The 23,703-nt window shown below is 43.9% G+C and overlaps 6 protein-coding genes and 1 non-coding gene across 8 annotated transcripts; 3 read left to right on the top strand and 4 right to left on the bottom strand.

The window, feature by feature from the left end:
- The first annotated feature begins 248 nt into the window (after positions 1-248).
- On the top strand, positions 249-1,773 carry ndufa6 (NADH:ubiquinone oxidoreductase subunit A6). Its single transcript, XM_023431665.2, has 3 exons — positions 249-411; positions 1,200-1,315; positions 1,546-1,773. Exons 1-3 carry the CDS (start codon positions 273-275, stop codon positions 1,675-1,677), a joined length of 387 nt encoding a protein of 128 aa, XP_023287433.1. The 5' UTR covers positions 249-272; the 3' UTR covers positions 1,678-1,773.
- Positions 1,768-3,451, bottom strand: smdt1a (single-pass membrane protein with aspartate-rich tail 1a). Its single transcript, XM_023431666.2, has 3 exons — positions 3,285-3,451; positions 2,829-2,993; positions 1,768-2,395 (listed from the first exon to the last, which is right to left on the bottom strand). Exons 1-2 carry the CDS (start codon positions 3,429-3,431, stop codon positions 2,856-2,858), a joined length of 285 nt encoding a protein of 94 aa, XP_023287434.1. The 5' UTR covers positions 3,432-3,451; the 3' UTR covers positions 1,768-2,395; positions 2,829-2,855.
- Positions 3,452-3,636: 185 nt separating this feature from the next.
- fam234b (family with sequence similarity 234 member B) lies at positions 3,637-10,132 on the bottom strand. The gene is made up of 13 exons (XM_023431664.2): positions 10,004-10,132; positions 8,428-8,976; positions 7,931-8,044; positions 7,499-7,666; positions 7,087-7,202; positions 6,209-6,359; positions 5,973-6,114; positions 5,698-5,892; positions 5,492-5,570; positions 5,130-5,297; positions 4,804-4,924; positions 4,473-4,699; positions 3,637-4,390 (listed from the first exon to the last, which is right to left on the bottom strand). Exons 1-13 carry the CDS (start codon positions 10,038-10,040, stop codon positions 4,388-4,390), a joined length of 2,070 nt encoding a protein of 689 aa, XP_023287432.1. The 5' UTR covers positions 10,041-10,132; the 3' UTR covers positions 3,637-4,387.
- A 325-nt stretch (positions 10,133-10,457) lies between these two features.
- On the bottom strand, positions 10,458-10,611 carry LOC111673825 (U12 minor spliceosomal RNA). The gene has a single exon (XR_002762127.1). It is a non-coding gene; the product is annotated as a U12 minor spliceosomal RNA (small nuclear RNA).
- Positions 10,612-11,096: 485 nt separating this feature from the next.
- poldip3 (polymerase (DNA-directed), delta interacting protein 3) lies at positions 11,097-17,048 on the top strand. The gene is made up of 10 exons (XM_023431675.2): positions 11,097-11,198; positions 11,976-12,112; positions 12,585-13,018; positions 13,140-13,184; positions 13,297-13,374; positions 13,500-13,721; positions 13,911-13,988; positions 14,115-14,244; positions 14,525-14,591; positions 15,823-17,048. Exons 1-10 carry the CDS (start codon positions 11,131-11,133, stop codon positions 16,037-16,039), a joined length of 1,476 nt encoding a protein of 491 aa, XP_023287443.1. The 5' UTR covers positions 11,097-11,130; the 3' UTR covers positions 16,040-17,048.
- A 496-nt stretch (positions 17,049-17,544) lies between these two features.
- rrp7a (ribosomal RNA processing 7 homolog A) lies at positions 17,545-19,328 on the top strand. The gene is made up of 7 exons (XM_023431603.1): positions 17,545-17,620; positions 17,792-17,934; positions 18,019-18,144; positions 18,261-18,384; positions 18,556-18,653; positions 18,740-18,947; positions 19,149-19,328. The coding sequence occupies exons 1-7, from the start codon at positions 17,557-17,559 to the stop codon at positions 19,232-19,234; spliced, it is 849 nt and encodes a 282-aa protein (XP_023287371.1). The 5' UTR covers positions 17,545-17,556; the 3' UTR covers positions 19,235-19,328.
- A 195-nt stretch (positions 19,329-19,523) lies between these two features.
- LOC111673748 (zona pellucida sperm-binding protein 4-like) lies at positions 19,524-22,842 on the bottom strand. 2 transcript variants are annotated; one of them, XM_023431602.2, is made up of 12 exons: positions 22,543-22,842; positions 22,334-22,461; positions 21,898-22,018; positions 21,419-21,553; positions 21,165-21,337; positions 20,908-20,987; positions 20,667-20,800; positions 20,371-20,554; positions 20,149-20,293; positions 19,985-20,054; positions 19,768-19,902; positions 19,524-19,695 (listed from the first exon to the last, which is right to left on the bottom strand). In XM_023431602.2, exons 1-12 carry the CDS (start codon positions 22,727-22,729, stop codon positions 19,541-19,543), a joined length of 1,647 nt encoding a protein of 548 aa, XP_023287370.1. In that variant the 5' UTR covers positions 22,730-22,842; the 3' UTR covers positions 19,524-19,540. The 2 variants fall into 2 exon arrangements, with proteins under 2 accessions (XP_023287370.1, XP_087026176.1); XM_087170050.1 differs by having other exon boundaries at positions 21,165-21,553.
- Between the last annotated feature and the right edge of the window lie 861 nt (positions 22,843-23,703).

The raw sequence follows: 23,703 nt of genomic DNA, 5'->3' as shown, positions 1-23,703 counted from the left end.
TTTTTGCTCAACTGATTTGATGCGTAGTGTATTTAAATAAAAATACAGAAATTGTTTTATTTATTTTTAAAGGAACAACAATATAAGAAACACCTCAAAGTAAAATGCAGTTCAGTTCAAAAACAATAATTACTTTTCGGTTTGTACCTGTTACTCCTGACTGACCGTCTCCTGTCTTGAATCAACCTTCCCGCTAGGTGGCACCACTGTGCTCGGCAACATAATTACACCACCGAGGAAGTAAAACCGGAAACGCTGTAACGGCTACAGTCATGGCGGCCACGGCGGCGACCCGAACGGCAGCTGCTGCCTCCAAAGTTGTCAAACCGATTTTTAGCCGGGACCTGGACGAAGCCAAGCGCAGGGTCCGGGAGCTGTACCGAGCCTGGTACCGAGAGGTCCCGAACACAGGTATGTCGCTCCGCTGTGGCGGGTAAATAGGGTGTATTAAAAAAGGCAGTGCGAGCGTCAAGGTCGTGTCTATGTTGAGGTTCAACATAACGACTAACGTTAGCTGCTAGCAAACAGCAAGATAAACATAACAAGACATTTTGCAGACGCTCTCTGCTCCACAGAGTTTAATATAAACGTTAATATTGTTATTTAAACTAAACGAATGACGAGAAACACATAAACTGCGAGCGTGTATACTTTGAAATATGTACTCCTGCAAATATGTATTCCGTTGTCAAAAACGTTGTCCTGTGTTACACTTGCATTTTGCATGAAGATTTATTCTGATATTGTTCCGTAAGTGTTGGAAAAGCCCCATTTACTGTTACTGCTGTCGATGCTAATCATTTGTTCTGTGTTGATTGTGGTGTCATGGTTAAAGTTTTGGGATGTAAACGTGTCTCTTCCTAGTTTAGTCTTTCTATCATCATAAATAGATTGTATGTTTACATTGAGCTGTGTTTTAGATTACAGGTTAACGGTAATGATGTTTTGTGTTTTTATATTCTCAACAAATCAGTAAGTAAGTACCAAAACCAACAATTTATTTATCAAACAGTGTATGTGCAGCCTGATATAACCTTCCTCATTTTAAATTGCACTGGGTGAGAGTTTAGTTTTGGTCTTTTCATGGGTTTTGCTGAGTAATGTATAGAATAAGGATGAAAGCAAATTAAATATTAATAATAATTAAAGATGAGTTCCTGGGTGGATACTTTTTCACTCTCGTATTTCTTCCTCTCCAGTTTCTACATTTCAGCTGGACATCACAACACGTCAGGGAAGAGACAAAGTGAGGGAGATGTTCGACAGAAACAAGCATGTCACCGACCCCCGTGTGATTGACATGTTGGTCATTAAGGTAAAAACAGCCTTCAGTGTTTCCTCTACATTCATTTAGCAGTGACGGGCCGCCACTGCTAAATGAAAACACTGAGCCTTGCTCTAATCTGTGAACTGCGTCGACCATCATTTTAACTCGCTTACTGAACTGAAAGGCTGCCCGGTCCCTCTCATCTGTTGAATGAATGTAGAGCATGCTGTTTCCTCCCAGGTGTACTTAAATGTTGTTTGTGTTTATTTAACCTCCAGGGTAAAATGGAACTCCAGGAAACGATCCACGTCTGGAAGCAGAAGACCCACATAATGCGCTACTTCTCCGAGACCGAGGAACCTCGTCCCACTGACTTCCTGTCCAAATTCTACCGGGGTCACGACCCATGAACTGTGTAGCTGTCTGCTGATCTCTGACCCCACTTTGCTTGTGTCCAGTGTAACAGATGTTCCCCTTTACTGTAAATATACACTTAACAATCACAAGCCTAAAGTTGTCTTTTATTTGCAATCAAAGCGCTATCAGAATTAATTTAAAGAGACGGTTCAACAGAAAACATGTTTCGTAACGGACATCGCTGTGAACAGTTTCGATGAAGCTTTTCACAACATCGATCATTTGGAGAGTTTGAATGAACCATCCCTTAAAAGATAGAAGTACGAGCTGTTGGTCTGGTATTTTATGTAGGTAAATCCTGTACTGAAGGTAGGCAGCACCTCTAAGTTGGTATTTATTCAGTTTACTCTTTAGATTATATTTTAATTGGTGTTTCATTCAAAATAGATTTCAGGACAGACTTGTCTCATAAACAATGAATACTAATGTTGTCATCATAGTTTGTTACATTCAGGTATCACATGTATGACAGATGCTATCAACTTCCACCGGCATTTTACAATTGTCAATCCCGTTTATTAAGACTTAAAGTAGTGCATGCAAATACAGTGCGCTACGATCGGCCTGGAACAGCCCTGTCGTAGTGTCAGTAACAGCAAAAACCCTGAAACCAGTGCAGACAGAGGCGACTTAAGACGACAGCAGAGAAAGGCATTAATCTGCTCGGAGGCTCATAGACCTCTCCCGGAGGTGGTGACAAAACAGGATGATCTGTGGAGGAGAGAAAAAGTTTTTAAGTGTGACTGGTGACTTATGTAAAAAAAATTAAATGAAAAATTATCTCATGCAACTCTTCAACTCCAAAAACGGACACAACTGACCGACTGCAGTCTGTTCATCAACAGCCTCAAAAACCACGAAACAAAGCACACAAGGACATTGCAATGAATTCTTCCTCTCTCTACTGGTGCATTTGAGTCATCAATGTGGGGACAATGGTTACGGTAAGTACATCATTTTGTAAATATAATAATGATATTTAAGATTCTGGTTTGATGTGTGAATCCAAGAGTAAAACCTTATGTTTCCCAATGTCTCCCACAACTGTTGCCCATGCACCAAATAGACTGGGAAAGTGTGTGTGTGTGTGTGTACGCGCTTTGACACAATTCACAGTGAAGCTCACAACCCAAGCCAGTGATACCTGATAACCAGGAAGTATACAGTCCCTTCAGTCGTCATCGTCATCGTCCTCGGGGACAAAGATGTCGTGCTCCTCCAGCAGCGCAGCAAAGTTCTTGCTGATCAGAGTCCCCACATACAAGAAGGGCACCACTACCAGAGCAATCCGGATTAGGCCGAAGGGGGTCTGCTCCCCAGTGTCACACATCCCACCATAGAAACAACTAAGTTAGTTCAAGTCAAGCAGCTTGTTCAAGGATGACTACTACTAAATCTGCAAGAGAGACTGCAGTAGATAGAAGATATACACCCCCCCCCCATGGATTTATTATTCCACTGTGCTTCTACTCATGGGTCTATTCCTTCAGGGTGAACCCTCCCTCCTCCTCCCCCCTCTCTCTCCCTCTCCCCTGTGTGTCTATTTCCAACCGAGCTGTTATCCACTCACCACACCTCGAGCCCCCAAATCAACACTCACCTTCTTGGGTTTGGGCAGAATGCCACCGGATGATGTGCACACGGCTGACCGGCACGGAGTCACCGCTCTGCCCGGTCCGCCGGAGGCAGAGGTGCGGGTGTTTCTGAGGACCGACAGTCTGACCAGGCGACCGAGCGCCGACGCCATGATCACAGCTGGAGATGCGGCAGCAATGCGGAAAAACGGGAGGAGGAATTCCGGACGTGGAGGAGAAACAGCGCCGCCCTGCGTCCATGTAACAACACACCACTCTCACACTCTAATAATAATCCTCACAGGCAGGTTATTTCTGCACTATTTCAGCAACTACAATAAGTTGAGACGGGGGGAATAAAAGACACAGGTAAAGAGGTGGTTTCCAAACTTTCTCTTGCAATATGTGAAGTTGCAGTTTACATTGAATTGCCATAACCTTTAGCAGCCACATATTCAGAGAAAATAAAACAGTGGTTGATTATATTACATACAAAATCAGACAGAAAATCCAACGAGAAAAATTCAAAACGTTAAAGCAAACCAATAAATACTGTACAGCATTAAATATTTACAGACTCCCTATACACCTTAACTTGGTGAGGAGCCGAAAGAACACTATTAGTGGCTATTTCGTGATGAAATGCATGTGACTGAGGGATGACATCACGTGAATACACTGGCCTTGGAAGAGTTATATAAGTGATGCATACTGTAAACACATTTAAATGTTCTTTCACCCTCACTGTCAGTAATAAACTATAAAGTAAGAAGTTATTTCCTTTGCCATCCAAGTCCACAGAATCAATATCATTCAATTTAAATTTTTACACACTTCCCCATATGCAAGTTAAATAATTTAAATAAAGTTCATTGTACAAACACAATATAAACCAAAACAACCAAAACAATACAAATAAAATCCCTACCTACAAATGAGCAAAGAAATCTCTCAAGTAACAGAAGTTAAATTTGTACTTAGTGAATCAAACAAGATGTAAACAGCCTCAAATTAACCCTTAGTGTGTCCTTAGTGCAGAACCATCCACAGCTTACATCCCTTTCATCCTCGCTCGAGCGCCTCGTACCGCTTCGTGTGACACAGCGCCGACGGGAGCGGCGGCGCCTCGTCACTAAACAAAGAAACACAGTTAAGACGTGTATCGTCGACTGTTGTTATCGAGCGTCGGATAAATCTACCTGAGTCTTCCTCACCTGATGTTTGAAGGACAGACGCCTGAAGAACTTGATGACCTCGAACACGCCAGGTTTGACGGGAGCCCCGGTCTTGTTGCCTTCCCCCAGTCTCACAATTTGTCCCTTGGTGATAGCGGCTCTGAGGCTCATGCTCTTGACTATCCGAGCGCTGGGCTCCGAGTCAGTTGTGGGGCGGGAGGATACGGTGATGTAGGAGGCGTCCTTCTGATGCTCCTCATAACTCACTGCCGGGGAGGAAGCGGGAGAAAACAGAAAGTAGGATGTTTTTTTATTGCTTTATTCTACTTCTCAACACAGCTTGGTGACCAGACTTGGTGCTGACTTTTACCTGCAGAGGTGACTGCGGTGTCTGTGGTACTAGTGAGCTCCAGCAGGATTGTGGGATATGCGGAGTGCAGCAGGAAGAGCTTTCTGATGAGCGGCTCTGCTGCAGCAACACCTGGTGCCACCTGTGCAGCCAGGACATAGGTCGAGTATTTCATTGACGGCTCCAGTTCAAACTCAAAGACAAAGCAGTGAAATCAGCTGTGAACATGATTCATACAGAGCAGTGCTCTTCCTGTTTTATATATATATATATATACATATACAATATTCATTGAGCATAACTGATTTTGCCTCCATTATCCTCCTGTTCTCTTGCGGCAGACTCACGGTTGTCTTGGTAGCGTTCCTCTGTGCATTGATTGGTTCGCTGGCCCAAAAGAGGAAAGCTGATTGGCCGGTCGAGGTGGAAATTGCAGAAGTTTGCAAAACGAGACGAGGGCACACGAACTCCGCTGCCCAGAGGAGGTGCCCGTTTGCCCCGTCAATGACCTGCCCCTGACAGACGGAGAAGAGGGCAAAAACACGACAATTACAGCAAACGCAGAGGCCGGGTAAAGAATGTCCCAGCAGAGCTTTAATTCCTGTAACAACTCAATATCGCCAAATGAAAAACAAAAGAGATGTTTAACCAGGACTTTGTGCAGCTTACGAGCCTCTGTATTAATATGAGCTTTTTGTTTATGTTTTACCTCCATGATGCCGTTTGCTGAATGCTGAAAGAAAAGGTCAAGGATGCCGTCATCATTGTAGTGTCCCAGGGCTGGTTGGCTGTGACAGGAAAAGAAATAAACTCAGCAAAATTCTGATATATATATATATATATACTGTAGAACCCATTTTGTGACCTGCAGTTAATAAGCTTAAATAACATGTAATGTGATGTGCAGGGCTTCACCTGTGGATGGGAGCTGAGCTGAAGGTCCATTTTTTACGCATGTCCCTCTGTTTGAGCACCGACAGTTTGCTGGAGCCATAAACCACCAGCCAGTCGCTCCTGGTGGAGTTCAGGTTAGAAACGGTGTCCAGGCTGTTGTGGTTGTTGCCAAAACCAGCCACAAGAGGGAGCAGGAAGTCCACACGCTCAGATCCTCTAGACACATGATGGAGAGACTGGGATTTAGTTCAGTTCAGTTTCACGATTTCTGTTTAACTCCAGTGCAACGCAATCACCTGTAAACGTGTATGAAGGAGGATGAATTGGTTTTCTTCTGCTCCTCCCACCCTGGATCTCTAATTTTAAGTGCCTGAGTTACAGGCATTTTGCCAGTGGCGCGAACGTAAATGTCACGCAGAGAGATGGCCTCCACGTTACCTGAGGGAAACAGACATTAACACAAAGTCTAGTTAAAAAAAACAACACAGTGTAATTAAACTGAATTAATTTGATTGCATTGTTGTTCCTTTACCGAGTCCAAAGAGGATGTAATAAGCCCCTTTCGGTGTCTCATGCAGCAGAGGACCGATCAGCTTTCCCTGTCCGGTGAGGTTGAAGGGAACGGGACGTCCGAGCTGCGTCCCCGACAGACCGGAGATCAGCGTCAGGGACAGATCCAAGGCCTGGAAGTGAATACGGGACCGTGACTGTTACACCAGAGAGACGTGCCTGAACTCTGTGATGAGACTGAAACAACTGCACAGCTTCGTTTATCTGGTGGAGATGTCGGAGTTGTTTCTGTTTCACGCTGTGTGATAAGAGAATGAGTGAAATCCATCTTTTTCAATCTATTCATTTCAACTTTTGCACTTCAGAGTCTTTCATTAAGAGTTTGAGATTAACAGCAATGAGCAACTAGGGATGAGGTTTTCCTTCTGATGCCTCCTCCGTGTCGACTCTGTTCGACTGCCACAAGGAAACTTTAAGCTAGAAACGTTTTGATATCTTTGTGTAACCGCCCCTCAGTTATCTTCAGTTTCAGACCCTCAGTCGGTTTGTGGCGCGGTGAGTGTCGCCGCAAGATTTGAGGAGCCAGTCATGATTGATCAACTCTGGAAATGTTATCGGCCGACAGTTCCTCATCACAGCTCTCGACTTCCTGATGATGAGTCAGTTAAAGTCTGACAAGTTGATGGTTGATGTTCTGAGCGTTTTATAACAAGTAGAACGAAGCCCAAACTTTTGCACATGCCACAATTACTGATTCACCCCCCCCCCCTTTGTTTCAAGTTCATGAAAAGATAACAGTACATTACCTAACATCTGTTTACCGCAGATGTTGTATTACAACAGAATATGTCACTTTTCCCCCCGGGGAGCCCAAACGTTTGCTTACAACTGCAGCTTTACCTCATCTGCAGGCAGGGTGGCAATGAGCAGATCTGGGACTGAGTCGCCCTCGAGGTCTGGGAGTAACACCGCCTGGGATTCAATATTCTTCAGCTGGACTGACGTCAAGTTCTTCCCTGGGGAGTGACAGGAAACCTCTTTGACCTCATTTACACTTATTGACCTGATTTTTACAAGCCAAGGCAGCTGACACTTCTGATTTTCGCTCTCTGGTCTCGCTGGGGAATCTTTGCTAAAACAGCAACATTTAGTTTATTACATATGAACAAATCCCTCACAATAACCCAACAACAGATTCAGAGCAAACACAAAACGTTTTATAGGAGTTGTTAGTAATTATCATTTGATTAATAATTGTTCTCTCAGCATGAAAAAGACAGACGGACAGAAACAAACAGCTTTGTCGTCTAACCTGAGGTGCCGTTGACGACTATGAGGATGGATTTGCTGATGAGGAGACACAGAGGTGACAGCTGGGAGCTGTAGCTCAGACCACACTGGATGTACATCACCGGCTCCCCCATGGCTTTCCTCCACAGCTCGCGCCCGCTGACCGCAGACAGCGCCACGGCGCTGTAAACTGGGACGAGGAAAACATCATCACACCGAGGAAACACGTTGAATTCAAGAAGTGAGAAAAAACAAGGAACAAGAGGATGAGATATTAAAAGTGATTAAATGAATTAGCAGGATTAGATTACGGACATAGTTAAGCAGTAGCTGTGGTGCTAAGATCCTATCTGATGTAAAAAAAAAAAAAAAGCCCCCTAATTATTTAATTAACTTTCTGGATCTACGGGGCAGAAACATGGGCCACGCCTTTTCCACAGAATTCCTCACATACTTTTGTTCCTCTGCGTGGGATGAGTGTCATTGGTCCATTCCGTGACACCGAGAAACACGTCCTCCACCGAATCACCGTTAACGTCCCACAACGCCAGCGCGGGAGGAGTCACACCTGCACCGAGAAAAAACCGAAACGACATGAACACACACACACACACACCCAACCAGGAGAAAGGTACAGGTGCAGGGTTTGTGTGTTAAGGGGGAGAAAATGCGTCACATGACATGAAAAAAATCAAATCAAAATATCAGTGATCGCCCATGAGTATTGCTCTGCGGTTATTAAAGAGATAACACTGTTGCCACTCTGCAATATTTTCATGATGCATGCTGAAAACAGAGCACGTGGAGGGCAGAGTGAGCCTCGCGCTCCTGTGTAATTACAGTTGACTAATTAAAGGGCGAAGCTGCGTCGTCTCGCCAAAGAGTCTCAAAAAGTGGGTGTGCCACTCTAATAAATATCACAATACATTCACATGACATTGTTCCTTTTACCTCCTGCGTCTCCCAGAGCTTTCTCCCACTGCGGCCTGTGGCCCAGCTCTCCCTTCTGGCAGGGGATCAGGAAAGCACATAGCAGCACGAGCAATGTGGCACAGACCAGAGGCACCAAGAAAAACGCACTCCGGACTGCGTTCTTCATCCTCATCCTCTTCTCTTCCGCATCACTACTGTGGACCCCCAGCCCGGCACCTCCCATCGGACCGCCCCCCCCTCTGTCCTCCCCCGCCCTGTCCCTGCCCGAGTCCCTTTGGCTCCAGTACTGCGCTCCTTTCATGTCGACTCTGTCCTGCCTGGATTTGCTGGGGAGTCTCTCTCTCCATTCGTCCTCCTCTTCCTCCTCGTCCTCCTGTGCTTCGTCCTGGGCCCCCACGAGTCTCCCGGACCTGCCTCCCCGCAGCTTGGAGGACCCCGGGCCGAGGCAGCTGTCCCTGCCAAGGCCATTTCGGGGGTAGTTGAGCACGAGATCGTCCTCTTCACTCTCGTCCTCGCTGTCTGCTTGGGTGAGAGGGTCGTACTCCCCGAGCTCCGAGCCCTTCTTCCCTGCAGAGACACAGAAGGTGGTGGTGAGGGGCAGGTGTCCTGTGTGGTCGCACCCTGTGGTCACTTAGTTAGGTATATGAGACAAGTGATGATTGCACTGTGATACTCTGCTGATATATTACTGATATACAATTACTAATGGCAAAGCTGGAGCATTATAGATCCATCCTTTAGTCTGGACACTTAGCAATAACAGCTTTTAAGTGTCTTAATGTCCAATAATGCACTTTATTCAAGTGCTGTCCATTCATTTTCAAAACATTGCTTTTTTTCTTGTAATTACAGCACTGACACAGAGTATTTAATATATATATTCATATATTGGCAAATTAAACTATAAACTGGACAATATACTGTGGTTGACCTTATCAAAGAGGGGACTAATAATAATAAAGTCATTGTTTTATAATCTTATTTTTATTATTACATCTGTAACATCTTTATAACACCACTACTACTACTAATCATGATAATAACTGTTCAAATAAAGCAACAAATAAACAAACATAGAAGCCTGCTCATAATGAGACTAATCAAAATATAGCAAAACATACAGTATTAAGAATAATTGCTACTACAAATACTATTATAATAACTATATATTTAACATTTTCCCCGCTGTCAGATGTAATAAATGTATTATTGTGTGAGTTGTTTACTGTGCAGCAGTTTAGTTGCGCTAGGGTTAATATTAGCCGCTAGCTAGCTGGCAGCGCGCAGCAGACACGCTTTGACAGAAAGACGTCAGCGTGCCGCTCCGCTTTCACTGAAAACAGTGTCCATCTTATGTAACATGCTTTTAGAAAACACGCTCATTTAACGGCGACGGGCCGATGTGGAGGAGATGCTAACTGTGTGCGACACACCGGGAGATTAAATGAATCAGTTGCATTTTAAAGAGCTAGAGAGTTGCAAGAGAAGACCACCTGGGTCTGACTGATGATGGTCTCCGTACATTATCAGCTCGAGAGTGTCTGTTGTCGTTTCTTTTATGTTCAACAGTAGAAATACGTGAAGCGCATCTTACCGGGCAGTTTGAGGGCACGCGACAGAGCTGCAGCCATTTCTCCGCTAACGGATCCGCGAGGTAGCGACGTGAAGCAGCGGTGATGAAGAGCTGTAGGGCACCGACCCAGCAGGTTGGATCTGCGCTTGCCCAACTGTATGCTGGGAATTGTAGTCCCCCCCCCTCCCCCGTCGTGCTCTACGACCAAAGTTTTTCTTGTGTGATTCTCGTGTACAATACCGACTTCCGAAGTATAGTATAATATGAATATATTTAAAATGAATGAATTCTGCATCAAATAGATTTTTAAAACTTTATAGTATTTTTGTGTTTAAAATATGTGATACCGTTGTACGCATTTATGCTAATTTTGCTGTTTAGAAGTGTCTATGACAGAGGTACATCCATCATTGAGGTTAACATTCAGGTGTATTTCTTTTTGTTACTTTTTTTTTTTTTAACATGTTTGGGGTTCGGGGAAGGTCCTAGTCCTGCGTGGCATCTCGCAAAGTAGGCGAGTCACCTCAACAGGCAGACCTATGCCCTTTCAAAAATTCATCTCGCTATATGAACGAGGACACGGGCGTCACCCCGCGTCGTTATTTTCCTTACTCATCAGTTTAAGGCATAACCTATTGACTGTCGAGAACGAGCATTGTGACAGTGTCCAGGAATTCTTTGTTAGGGTGTCTGATGTGTCTAATTGGCAACAATTTATTTTAGCGTATACCAACAGTTATATCTGTATTAAAGAATAGTTTGTGAAATTAAAATGTTACACTGTGTTTTACTGACGGCAAACTACTATTTTGGCGATAAACATTGCTTATCTGATGGGACAATTCGGCGCAAAGGCTCATGGGTACCATGGCATCGACGTTCTTTGTGTTATGACAAGAGTAATCGATGTCAGATTGTTTATTTTGAACGGGGCAGTGGTTAAGTTTTGTCGTTGTAGTCTTCGGTTCAGCACTACTGTAACATTCACTCTTAACTGTGAAGTACATTTTCAACTAACAATTTCATTAAAACAAGTCAGTTTCTCGCCAGTTCCCGACAGCCATTTTGGTATTCTGGTCCAAATCAGCTTCCGTAGTCCTACATAAAGAGTTCCCATCTGCGCATGCGCTTTTAGGCAGTGCGAGAAAATGGCAGACGTTTCGTTGGATGAAGTGATACGACGGCGCGGTATTAACCTCAAGGCTACAGCTAAACGGTATTAAGACTACTCATGCACCGATGAATGTTAGCTTATTTAGACCGTGGTAACTCGTAATAACATTTTTGAAAGCATAACGAGGATTGAAAGTTGTTGGTAGCTGGTTGGTAACGGTAAGCTAACGTTAGCCCATTACGGCCAGCAGCTTCTCACCAGCTACATCGTAAATGCTAGGCTAAGTAGCTGACATTACAGGCCTTTAAGTCTGTAACCATTCAGTTTTTAAATTTGAAATATGTGGGTTATATATTCAACTATATCCCGTTTTAGGCAAACAAATTTGTAGTAGTCGCGACAACTCATAAGTTGAAGAGCTGTAACCCGTTTGCCTGTATTTGTAGCTTCATATGTCGGGCTTGGCTAACCAGTAAGCTAATATTTACGTTGGCAGCATAATAGGTTTCGCTCCCAATTATTGATCGGATATGGTCACTGAAAGTACTGGGCTGAATTAGGATGTTGGTTTGTCCAAATTCACATTTAAAACGTATTAGTATTGTCCCGTCTCCATTGTGTTAAAAAGTAGAGGAGAGGTTTTATTCTCTTGTAAGTATCAGAACCCAGTGCGTCAGTCTCTTGATGCACCCCACCCCCCTGCAGCGTGAAAAATTGAAATAATTAATAAAGTAATGAAGTGAACTACAATATTGCACGTGTTGCAGCCAAAATTAACATTTTAATGAGCTTTTAGGATTTTAAATTGTGACTGCACTGTTTACACAGTCATAATGGGGTGTTGAAATGCCAATGTTGAATCGTTTTTCTTTCTCTCAGACCCATGTTTGGACGGGGTTCAGGGGCTGCAGGAGGCACAGGGGGTGCAGGGGGTGCAGGAGGCACTGGTAAGAGTTTTGATGCCAGGCAGAAGATTGGAGTTAATGACGCAAGACAGCGACTTGGAGGAGGAACAGGTAAGCTATTATTGTATGAAGAAATAAAAATGGTATGGTTTGGGAACTGTAATAGAAAAATCATATCCTACACTTCTCTTTCCTCCCATGTATAATCCTTATTTGGTACTATGAATCTGTCTTCACATTTACACTCCTTATCCGGTACTGTCTGGTACAAACTTAGGGGCCCTTGACCTTGAGCACACAGCTGCTTCTTTTCGACAGTTAGACAGTTTTGATAGAATCTATAATTGTTCACACCCACACATCCTGACCATGCCTCCTTCTTCTCTCTTCCTATAAAGTTCATATACACTCTTTGTTCAATATCAGTCTGCAGTTGCAGTCTGTGTGACTGTACGCGGATCCTTTGCAAAGCTTTTTTAAAAATGTATAAAGACAACTTGATCATTTTGTCAACATTTCATTTTTAGATTTCCATCACAGGGACTAAAACCAAGTTTGCCATCAATACCCTGTCTCCCCTCAGGTTTTCAAGTGAAAGATGCCAGAGAAAAGCTGGGACAGAAAGATGCTCGCTTCAAAATCCGTGGCAGGGGAGGAGCAGGAGCAGGAGGAGTGCAGGATGCCCGTCAGATGATCAACTCACGCAAACAGGGGCAGAATCCTTTCAGTGTCCCCCCACAGACCACGCAAAAGACGGCAGTAACACACCAATTACAAGGCCAGACACTTGTGCCACAGATACACATACACACCAACAACAATCCTGGCGGTGTGAACAGCAGGCAGTTTACCCCTAATATACAAGGACTGAGTCTGAGGGGCAGTGCAACGCCACAGCTGAGCAGTAATAAGAGAATGATGGATGCTCGCGATAGGCTGAGCCTGAAGAGGAGCATTGGAGGGACACAGACACAGGCGGCTGCTGTCCCACCCTTAAAAATAACCAAGACCATACAGGTTGGGATAAAATACGTTGCTTTGTTTGTGATAGATCAGTGACATATCCTTTATGTATTTGTTTATTGGATTATATAAGTATATTGTCAGGCTTACTAATGTATGATGATTCCTTTCACAGCAACGTCCGGTTGGGATGTCGGGTGGCATACGTGCAGCTTCACAGGTAGAGCTGTTTTTCTTGGCATGATGAACAGGAAAGATTGAGAGTAATTCTTGTGTTTACGAGAATAGCTGTATAATGACTGGTACTAAATATATTATTTTGTCTCCCATAGCCTGTCTCAAATGAGCATGATGGCGCCTCCACTAAACAAATAAAGATTACCACTGCAAACAATATGCTACAATCACGTGTAAGAGCTGCCTAAGGGCTTAACACATACTTCTTTAACTACTATATTAAACTTTAACTACATATCAAGTGTTACCTTCCCACATTAAATTAAACTTTTCCTTTCCATTCCTGTATTTCATACAGTCTGGTACAATAGGCTCCACATTCTCCATGTCAGCCCCGATCACCAAGGTGGTTAAAAATGATGCTTACACAGCCCCACGTCCTCCCGTCCCCGTGGCTCCCACCCGGCCCAGCACCAGCATGGCTGCCAACCGGTCCTCAGCCGCAGCCTTACAGCCAGTCTCCAGGACCCTCCAGCAAAACGCAGCAGAAACCAGCACAACGGCTCCTACTCCCCCTCAGGTAAACATCTCATCACTCATAATGCACAACAAGTCCTTCCTTAAATTATTATTCAGTGTGATTTGCATTTCCACTGGATACAGTGCGTCAGTAACATTTTAAATTTAGGTCATTAAGATGAACCAACCAAGGTCAGCCATTTTTAATTGCATATGCTTTATCATGTGTTGTTGTCATATTTCTTTCTAGCCTGCTTTCAGTCCTTTGGAGGGGACAAAAATAACAGTGAACAACCTGCATCCCCGTGTCACCGAGGAAGACATAGTTGTGAGTGAATCACACCGTTTGACTGTAACCTTTGGTCATGTTTGATATTCAGTGATGCGCAGAACGCCGTTGTTCCACGATGACTCATCCGGTGTGTGTTTGCACTCTCCATCTATTTCTCCGCAGGAACTGTTCTGTGTGTGCGGTGCCTTGAAGCGAGCACGGCTGGTGAGGGTGGGTGTGGCTGAAGTGGTGTTTGTCCGTAAAGAGGACGCTGTGAGCGCGTACAGGAAGTACAACAATCGCTGTCTGGATGGTGAGTGCCAGTAGCAAGGACGCACACAACAAATGGATTCCTGGGTTTTGGGCACTGTCTTCTGTTCTGCATAGAGATTAATAACTACAGTACTGATGACAAGTTTTGCTGGTTGACGGCATCTTTCTAAGTTTATTGAAGTGTTTTTGTTGACCTGAACGATAGCCCGGTCGGTCCGACCTTGTATCGCTGACACTGCCACTAACCAGAGTGATGAAGTTGCAGCGTTTCTGTGTATCATTGTTTTCTTTTCTTATCTTTTCCTCTTGTCCACCCCCAGGCCAACCCATGAAGTGTAACCTTCATATTCAGGGAAATGTCATCACATCTGATCAGCCCATTCTATTGTAAGTGAGCCTGCAGGGCTTCATTCCTTCATTTCAAATTAATCTGTAGTTGACTTTGTTTACATGCACATACTTTATTTTGCATATTTTCACTGAGTGACCACAATTTATGTCTCCACTATTTTTAGGAATAAAGATTTGTGATATTGCTTGAATGCAACTGCATATACGCAAGCAGTGACTTTCAGGACCTGATTTGTTCATTATCTTATTCGAAGTAATGCTTGTGAAGTGTTTAGGTGATTAGCAAGCTATTTAGTGGTACAATGAGTTGCTGTTGAAGAAGCAGATAACACATTTTGTGATGGGATTATTCCATCTAAAGCAATGTTTTCAATTGACCACTCACAATACGTTTTAATCAAATTTGACGTAATGAAGTTCAGTTTTCTGTTAATCTTGCGAGCTGGTTCACTGGAGATTAAGTTTCAGGAGACCCAGATGCCTTCTGTAGAAGCTTTTATTGAAGCTTGATAGAGGGGAGTAGAGATCAGCAATACAAGTTAACACTGTCATGCCATGATTCTGAATATGTTGTTCTTTGCATTTAAACCCACACAAAACTTAACATGATGTCCAAATAAGGATATTCCTTCATGGGACCACAGCACCTCTCCACACATACCTGTAATATTTCATGCAATACCTGTGTTCTCCCCAAGGGGAACACTGTGTATCTTGTGACGCCGAAAGGCCCGTTCACTCCCCTGACCCGAGGCTCGGTCCATTATATCTGTGCAACCTTGGTCGCTATGACAACTGCTATTTGGAACTGGGTCAGCTTGAGTCAATTAGTGTCTTCACAGCTATCCCTGAGACAGATAATGAACTATTGCTTGTAGGGTTGCTAAGTGACCTGTGTAACCACTGCCTAACACTACCTGAAGACCTGAAGAAGTTCAGTGGCAGTAGCTGTTGCTGTATTGGTGGCTTGCACTATCCACTAGAGAATCAGATATCTCATGCTTTTTTTTAATAGCTACTATTTGAAAAATGGATAAAATGAATTAACCCATTTATACCGGATGCTGCATAGTGCATCATTGCCCTTCCCACCGGTTGCTGCAGCAGCCGGCAGGAGACTCAATGCTCTGGCAAAGCAACCGGCGGGAGGGGCAATGTTGCGCTACGCAGCATCCGATATAAATGGGTTAAGCAGTATTTAGAGATTATTATCCCTTTGTGTTATCGAGGAACTGTGACACCCCCTTTCTCTTCTTGGCTCCTGCAGGAGGCTCAGTGACACTCCAGGCACTGGCGCCAGTGCAAAGAAAGACGGTCTGCCCCCCTCCTTGTCTCGCCCCGCCGGTCAACGAGCTTCTTCTCAGCCTACTCCAGAGGTGGACCCCCAGACCATCCTCAAAGCTCTGTTCAAGTCCACTGCACAGTCCACCTCCACCACTGAGCCCCCCAGCTCACAGGCTACAGCCTTCCGTATCAAGATATAACTCATGTCTAGTGTAAATACACTGTCTGTTCATAAGCATATTACTGCATTCTCAGTGTTAACATACGAACTGTGGTTTTCACCTTGACGGCAGGCAGCCTTCATTCTCATATAAAACTGATTTTTACACATTTGATATACATGACTACTCCGAACTTGAAATTCATGGATATCAACATCCTGTTTTTGTGGTATCCAAGTGTCACCTGTTTGATTCTGAGATGGACCAGTAGAAAGGAATGTGATGCGATTTGTTGTTTTAATCCGATGTGGTGGGGGATGCCAAATCAAGACTGGAATTGTAGTGATGTTTTTTTTTTTTTTGTCAATTCAATGCCAGTGCATCTGAATATGTCGAGTATTTTATATACTCCAGTTTAACTGTTATCAACCCTCATGTCCCGAAAAAGAAGAGGCAAAAAAAAAACCCAACAACAAAGAGCAGCATTATGTTTAAGGGCCTGTACATCCACAGGTGTGTTCAGTTATATTGCCTAGTGGTGAAGAGACCATAGACATTAAACAGAGCATAGACCAAACAACACTAAAGGAAACAACATAATTCAGTAGCTGCCATATCTGTCAGATTACGCCGGACGATGAAGTTCCCTTCAGTAAATCCTCGGCACAATTCAGCTAAACTGAGAAGGCGTCTTACTCGGCAAAATAACTGAAAACTACTTGTGTGAGTAAATCGGGGATTGACAGAAACTATAATACCCTAATTACAGTAAACCAGTTCTCAAACAGTCATATTATGTCAATGTTTTATTTGGTTTTACCATGTTTGTGGACTCCAGATTCTTGTGTGCTCTGTTTGTGGCTGATTTTACTTGGTTGTCCAATTTTTGAAACGGTATACGTTTAATTCTTTCTAGTATACATTACTCTCAATTTATGTTCAAGGACTGTAAATTACTTTCTGTTGCTTTCTTGGTATGTCAGTCAAGAAGAGAATAGAGAGGTCAGATGTGTCTGTGAAATGTCACCATTAAATATTTAGCTTTGTAGATGTTGTCTGAGACTCATCTTTCCTGTCTGCCATCTGATAACACATCTAAACTGTGTGTGTGTGTGTGTCTGTGTATTCTCAAGTACTATCACAGTTTTTATCATTACTTTAACTAAATTTAGCCATTTAATTTAATTTAAACCATTAGCTGCAGAGGAAATGTTATTTTCGTCATGAAACTAAGATATTACGTATTTACTGAAACCCAACAGCTAAAAGTTTTATAGTAATAATTTTACCTAAAAAAAAGATATTAAAAGCCTAAATATGATTAACATAATCATTGTGTGGAAAAATGGTAATATACCGTAGTCCTGTTCGGTTTGGAATTAATGTAGTGTAAACTAATAATTATATATATATATATAAAATATATATTTTAGACTGAAATGTCACTTGTTTGAAAAAAGAAAGAATATACATAATAAACAAAGGAAATAAAAGCATTTAAATCCCGTGTTTTTTCACGTTTTATTTGTACTTCCGGTGTGAAAGGTCTTCCCAAAATGGCGCCGGCCAAGAAGAAACATGCCAGTAGCCAGCCTTGTGTTATTCCTGGAGGATTTACAGGTATTGTTTGACTAAATTAAGAATATTTATTTCAGTTTTTCGCCTGCATACAGGCGTATGTCATTTGACACGGTTTGTTTCGGTTATTGATCGATGGATCGATTAGTGATCACAGATGTGCTGCGTGATGTGTTGGTGGCTTCAGGGTTTTATTTCTGTGTCTCTTTGCAGTGCTGCCTTTACAGTTTAATTCCGACAGTGCGGCTCAACATAAAGTGTATGTGAAAGAGCACCGAGTGCGAGCTGAGAAGAGCTCACACAGACCGCTGGACCGGACTTTGTTTGTCCTCAACATCCCCCCGTACTGCTCACAGGTACCGCTCATGAAGCCTGTCACTCACTCGGTGTCTGTCGTGTCTACATGATCTGATCATTATCTCCTGCGGTTTGTCTTCCAGGCTGTTGTCAGAGATTTGTTCTCGCAGTTCGGCAGTGTTCAGTCCGTGGAGCTCGGAGACCACCCGGGCTCCTTCCAGGAGTCTGGACCCAAGCTGTCCAAGTTCTTCAAACCAGCTGAGAGAAAGGTTGGTCTGCATCCGTCCTGCAGGGTTCTTCCTGCTGTGACACTACGAGCTAACATTCACACTGCTTGTGCAGTCATTTTTTTTAACTTCTTGTGTCTCTGTCCGTCTCTTCCAAGGGTTTCAAAGTCGGCTACGTTGTGTTCTACAACTCCTCCAGTTTATCTGCAGCTAAATCACACCCACATAATGTTCCTCTGGTGGTCTGCACAGAGCAGCGTGCAGTGAAGACAGGAGTGCAGAGTGAGTGCTTCGCTGTTTTATTAATGCTCATTTTATTTCTTATTGTGGTTTTGCTTTGGTTTAACTCTCAGACTTAGAACTTGAGCCACGTCCTTTAATGAGCATATTCAAAGTAAAACAAATCAGTCTTGTGACTCATGCATGTTAACGTGACGAATTTTCTTACACCAGAATGGATTCAGCAGTACACGGACTCGTTCATCCAGCCGGACAAACTGCAACAAATAGTCAACTCCTTCATGGAAGACTACGACAAGCGGAAAGAAGAGGTGAGGATCTTACAGTTCTTCCTCCAGCATCGCCCCGCCCGTCTTCTCCACACGACTTCATCCTGGGCGTGTTTGTTTTGTCACAGGAAGCGGAGCAGCAGAGGAAGGAGGCTGAGCAGCAGCAAGAGGATGAGGAGGGCTGGGTGAAAGTCACCAGAGGGGCCAAGGGCGCCAAGGCCCGTCCTCACAGTGAGGCAGCCAACAAGAGAACTCTACAGAAGGAGATGAGGAAGAAGAAGAGGAAGGAGCTCATGAACTTCTACACCTGGCAGCATAAAAACACACAGAAAGAACGTAAGTTGCTTAAATTGAAATGGTATTACTGAGCTAATGTAAACATATTTAGGATAACCTGAGACTGTGCTTTTAGTTTATTCTTTCCTGCATCAAGAGGCTAGAATTTGTTTTGTGAAGGAGATGAAAATGTCTTTAAACAGAATGTATTTTCTCGTGATGGTTAACTATATGTATGTTTGTTTTCTTTTTTTAATTCAGATATCGCTGAACTAAGGAAGAAGTTTGAGGAGGATAAACAGAGAATTGCTTTGCTGAGAGCGCAGAGAAAGTTCAGACCTTACTGAGTCGATTTTTATTTGCTCATGTCACTGCTTTTTTTGTCTTTTCTTTTTATATAAAAGGAGTATTTTTGTGTTGATAAACTATTATTCTGATGAACTCAGTTTCATGATTATTGAATTATCTGCACCTCAGAGGAGATTAAATACATTTGGGAAATCGCTGACGTGGATTCCCAGCAAATGTTTGATTAAAAAGGTGAAATGCAAAGTACAACGTCAAATACAAAATCTTCTTAAGGAATCATTAAACTATTCTGAACCAAAACTATGACCTCAGGTGATCACGCCAGTCTCTGGTGAAAGGTGAAATTATTTATTACATTGTTGACCGTCAGCTTGTGCGTCACAAACTTGCTGCGTTTCCGTCTTCCGACACTTTGTGATCCTGGACCGCACGGCGAGGAGCAGCATCAGCAGCAGGGCAACACCGACACCTAAGAGGGTGTACAGCGTCACCTGGAACACTGAGGAAGAGGAGGGAGTTTTGCCATTGGTCATTCACATTGTGACTAAGTTTTGTGCTGTGCAGGACTCACTTGTGCTCTGTTTCACACATGGATTATCCTCCAGTCCAGTGTCGTTCTGTCCCGGCAGCAGCGGCCCTAAGGACACCAAGTGGACCTGGTCAGACTCGGATATGGTCTCTCTTCTCTGTCTCTCACCCTCGGCTGCTGTGAGAGGAGACGGGAAAGATTAACAGGTACACACATGCACAGTACATATAGTGCACGAGGTGAAACATGATATACTCACAAATGATGGCGCAGCTCTGTGCACAGTCGAGATAATCCGTGCAGATTTCCACCCAACAGTAGAAGTACATCTGAGTGAGAGATTACACGGTTAACAAGCTGCCACAGAAGCTTTAGTGTTTAGTTACTGAGGGAATACACACTCCTGTATTACTGAAACCTTACTTCCTCCATACTTGGATGGTCTGTATCAGGGTCTAAGAAGGCGAAGGTCTTGACATCAAACCTCCTCACTTGGGAATGGGAGGTGGTCTGCCCCTGGTGGTCCACGGGGACAGAGCTTCTCATGTTATCCAGAGGGTTTGGGCATCTGTGCAGGAGGAGAAAATTAAATTGTCAGCTGCACAGAGAACCTTAAGGTAACCACTCTAATTACCTCCACCTTACCCGTCATAGAGAAGCGTCCACACTGAGTGTCTGGACGCAGGGTAGGCAAAGCAGTCCCGTACACGCAGGGAAAGCGAGGGGTCGGGGGACGGCTGGGCGATGGAAACTTCCACGTATGCAGCTTTGCGCAGGGGCAAGCTCAGTGGAAGCTGGTCCTCAGGAAAGAAGGATGTGAAGGAAGCATCTAGAGCAATAATCACAAATACAGTCACTAAGGTTTTGTTCTAAGGACCTGACGCGTGCAAATCTGCACTTGTGTGATTTAAATACTTAAAAAAACAAACCCATTTCATTACCTGTGGCTATTTTCATCTGCACTCTGATGGTTCCCAGGGCAACCACAGGAGGCGGGTTTGTCACGGCATACAAGGAGCGCAGGTCGGCTGCACGCCTTAGATCTGACGGTGTATATTCACACAGGACCTGGAGGCTGAAACCCCGCCTTGATCAGTACATGTACCATCACTATAGTATGAATGCAGCTGTGAGAAATAATCCCCAAGCTTCTACAACAGCGCAGAAGATGTCAACACTGACCTAAATGGAGGATGTTTGGTCATACTCGCAGGATGCAGCTCCTCCACTTCCACCTCGTAGATCACAACATCTCCATCTACCTAAAAGGCAGGACAGATGAGACATGGTGGAACAGAGAAACAGCATTTCAGTGAGACATTCAGAATATGTATCTATACAGAATATGGCTTTTACAGTGACCCCTCATGTGGGTGATATTTTATTCAAATACTATGAACATTATTTTGAAATCAAACCCTGGACACGCAGCCTCTCACCTTCTTCTTTGCACCACAGTCCATGAGTCCAATCTTGAAGACAGCCGTGTCTGGCGTGGTGACCGCAGGGAAACACTGCGGCTGATCCTTCACTATGAGGCCGCTGGGAGTGATGGGCGGGTCTGTGTCTGTGGCCTTTACCGAGAACACAAAATGTCCGTCCAGAGAGCAGGCTGCAAGGTGTGTTAGACAGGAAAATGCAGAAAACAAGCAACTGATCTCTAGAAAAAGGTTCAGGGAAATGGCAATCTTACCATTGAGTCTATAGTAGCAGGTGAGATCATGAGCATCATAGCAGCAACCTAGTTTGTAGCAGGCGTCACTAGAAATGGTTTGGTGACCACAGTCCACTCTCAGAGCTCTTCCTGTGTCACACTGTCCAGGTAACGCTGGAGAAGAGCCATGTTAGTGTGGAAGAAAGAAGAGGATCAAATGGTTGGTTTATCATTTAAATACCAAACAATGTGGAGATGAAGCTATTAGTTAACCACTCGTTCAGTCTTGAGTTTCTCCCGTGACACTGAATGCATCATTAGCAGTAAATGTGTTGACTGTGTGTTGTTGGGACAAGGAATGATTATACCTGCCAACTCTGTGTGAGCCTTGTCCCCTTATTGATCAATAAATTAATCTTCACTCAAGTTTTAACTGATGACACTGGTGAAAACTCAGAGATAGACGACGTATCTGTGTCAATGAGCATGTTAGCGCCCGGTCAGCTGCCTCCACTCACGTGTCGGGAGAGGTGCGGTCCTCTCGCTGTGTCTCTTTATCACAGGACAGCTGATATTCACCCTGAGCCACTGATCCTGTCCTGTCAGCTGGACCTGCAGAGGGATGACCACTCCGCTGTTCTGAGGGTCAAAGGTCAACACAACATGCATGTTAAGAAGCATACACACACAAACAAACACACAGTGTACATCTGTATTTTGCATTTCCACTATTTCATACGTTGCAAATAATATTAATAACTTTTACAATCCCATGGGTTAATGCGTCAGTACAAACTGTTTACACACATCTACAAAAACATAAAGAAATCACTCACTACCTTAAGTGTTTACCTGCTTGCACCTTCCTAGTTATGTTTGTGTGTGTGTCATGTTTTATCTTCCCCTGAGGATCCTGACACTGATATTTAATTTTCGCACAAACAGTTATTTTACCTCAACCTGAGCGTAGCAGCTGTCATATCTGCTGATGAAGGAGAGGCTGTTGTTTTTCTCTCTGCCTAGTCTCACTCCACAGACCTCCTCCTCAGGCTGTTGCACCGGCACTGTGGCCCCTGACAGATCTGAGGACACAACAAAGCGCACACAGCCGTGCTGGATTCACTGCAAACAGTCAGAGCCACCATCCCTCTCATCCACCTTACCTCGAACACGTATATTTTTGACAAGCGGGCCAAACACTGCTTTGATCCTTCGGGCAGAGCAGGTGACTCTGGGCAGCGCGAGCTCAGGTGTTTTCTTCCTGTGCACGGCTGTGAGGCAGCAGCAGCGCTGAGCCAGGAGGGCAAACACTGCAGGAATCAAACAAAGCTTTACACAATCATAAGCCATCTCCTCGTGGTTTGGGTGTTTTTGCTGATATGTGTTGAGCTCTTGAAGTATCCACTCTTTTCTTTTGACACGGGGAGGAGGAGGGGAGGGGGTCACGTGATATAAGTGTTAATTAGCGTTGATTAGTCTGGAGCTTGCTGCGTCCTCAGGCGAAGCAGCTCCACCGTGAAGGTGGGCGCGTGTTGTGGATAAGGTGAAATAAAGTAAAGTCACGGACCTGCTCAGCCGCATCCACCTGAGAGTGTCTGGGTTAAAGTAGATTTGAAAAGGAGGACAGAGTAAAATGGTAATTCATTAAAAAAAAAAAAAGAAGAGTCAATTTTTAAATAATGCATCTCATCCTGAGCACATGCATGGCCTAATGTATCCACAGGGAGCCATTACATGGAATCATTGCGTAACTCAAAGGCTTTGCCAACCTGTGTATATATATATACATGTGTTGCTGTGGTTGTGGAGACACATTTGTGTTTGAAACCATCAGTGTAGGTTATTTTTACAAAGTCGTGGCAGCTTCAAAAGGCTCTTTGAGAGACACCTGCAGTGACTGAGGTCAGTGTCAGGATGAGTCTCTATGACATGATTGAAACTGAAAGTAACGTCCTTTGTGCAGATTGAAACGTGAGGAGTGACGTACGCGCACCAAGCAGCAGGAACATTCAAAAGTTCTACAGGAATTTTTCTAATATTTTTTAATGTCATCCTCTACTGACGAAATCTTCCGTAATTGTGTCATCAGTCCTGCTCTTTCTTCTTCAACTCCCTGCGTGATATAAAAATCTGCTCCACTGAACGCAGCGCAGTCACCTGGATTTTTAAGTGTGCAGCATCGGCTGATGAAGAACGAGCTCACAAACGTCAACATACATTTGCACTTAGCACAAATAGGACAATTAAACATTGAGTAATAAACTACAGTAAAAGAAAAAATGATCTGGCAGGGTCAGTAATGAGCTTCAAACATGCCCCCCCCC

This window comes from Seriola lalandi, unplaced genomic scaffold (genome assembly GCF_002814215.2).
Source record: "Seriola lalandi dorsalis isolate HSWRI2012SDOR001 ecotype SW California unplaced genomic scaffold, Sedor1 jcf7180002054926, whole genome shotgun sequence".
NCBI classification, from domain to species: domain Eukaryota; kingdom Metazoa; phylum Chordata; class Actinopteri; order Carangiformes; family Carangidae; genus Seriola; species Seriola lalandi.
Note: the sequence above shows the minus strand (reverse complement) of the source record. Positions and strands in the feature narration are given on the sequence as shown.

Coding starts and splice junctions, on each gene's coding strand:
- rrp7a (XM_023431603.1), top strand. CDS start 17,557: ATGGCGCCGGCCAAGAAGAAACATGCCAGTAGCCAGCCTTGTGTTATT. Junction 17,935..18,018: donor TCCCCCCGTACTGCTCACAG/GTACCGCTCATG, acceptor TTTGTCTTCCAG/GCTGTTGTCAGAGATTTGTT. Junction 18,145..18,260: donor TCAAACCAGCTGAGAGAAAG/GTTGGTCTGCAT, acceptor GTCTCTTCCAAG/GGTTTCAAAGTCGGCTACGT.
- fam234b (XM_023431664.2), bottom strand. CDS start 10,040: ATGGCTGCAGCTCTGTCGCGTGCCCTCAAACTGCCCG. Junction 8,045..8,427: donor AGCTCTGGGAGACGCAGGAG/GTAAAAGGAACA, acceptor TTCTCGGTGCAG/GTGTGACTCCTCCCGCGCTG. Junction 6,115..6,208: donor TTACATCCTCTTTGGACTCG/GTAAAGGAACAA, acceptor TGTTTCCCTCAG/GTAACGTGGAGGCCATCTCT.
- smdt1a (XM_023431666.2), bottom strand. CDS start 3,431: ATGGCGTCGGCGCTCGGTCGCCTGGTCAGACTGTCGGTCCTCAGAAAC. Junction 2,994..3,284: donor TTCTGCCCAAACCCAAGAAG/GTGAGTGTTGAT, acceptor ACTGGGGAGCAG/ACCCCCTTCGGCCTAATCCG.
- poldip3 (XM_023431675.2), top strand. CDS start 11,131: ATGGCAGACGTTTCGTTGGATGAAGTGATACGACGGCGCGGTATTAAC. Junction 13,185..13,296: donor GCATACGTGCAGCTTCACAG/GTAGAGCTGTTT, acceptor TGTCTCCCATAG/CCTGTCTCAAATGAGCATGA. Junction 13,722..13,910: donor CGGCTCCTACTCCCCCTCAG/GTAAACATCTCA, acceptor ATTTCTTTCTAG/CCTGCTTTCAGTCCTTTGGA.
- LOC111673748 (XM_087170050.1), bottom strand. CDS start 22,729: ATGGCTTATGATTGTGTAAAGCTTTGTTTGATTCCTGCAGTGTTTGCC. Junction 20,801..20,907: donor ACCAAACATCCTCCATTTAG/GTCAGTGTTGAC, acceptor GCGGGGTTTCAG/CCTCCAGGTCCTGTGTGAAT. Junction 20,555..20,666: donor GCAGATGAAAATAGCCACAG/GTAATGAAATGG, acceptor TTATTGCTCTAG/ATGCTTCCTTCACATCCTTC.
- ndufa6 (XM_023431665.2), top strand. CDS start 273: ATGGCGGCCACGGCGGCGACCCGAACGGCAGCTGCTGCCTCCAAAGTT. Junction 412..1,199: donor CCGAGAGGTCCCGAACACAG/GTATGTCGCTCC, acceptor CTTCCTCTCCAG/TTTCTACATTTCAGCTGGAC. Junction 1,316..1,545: donor TTGACATGTTGGTCATTAAG/GTAAAAACAGCC, acceptor TTTAACCTCCAG/GGTAAAATGGAACTCCAGGA.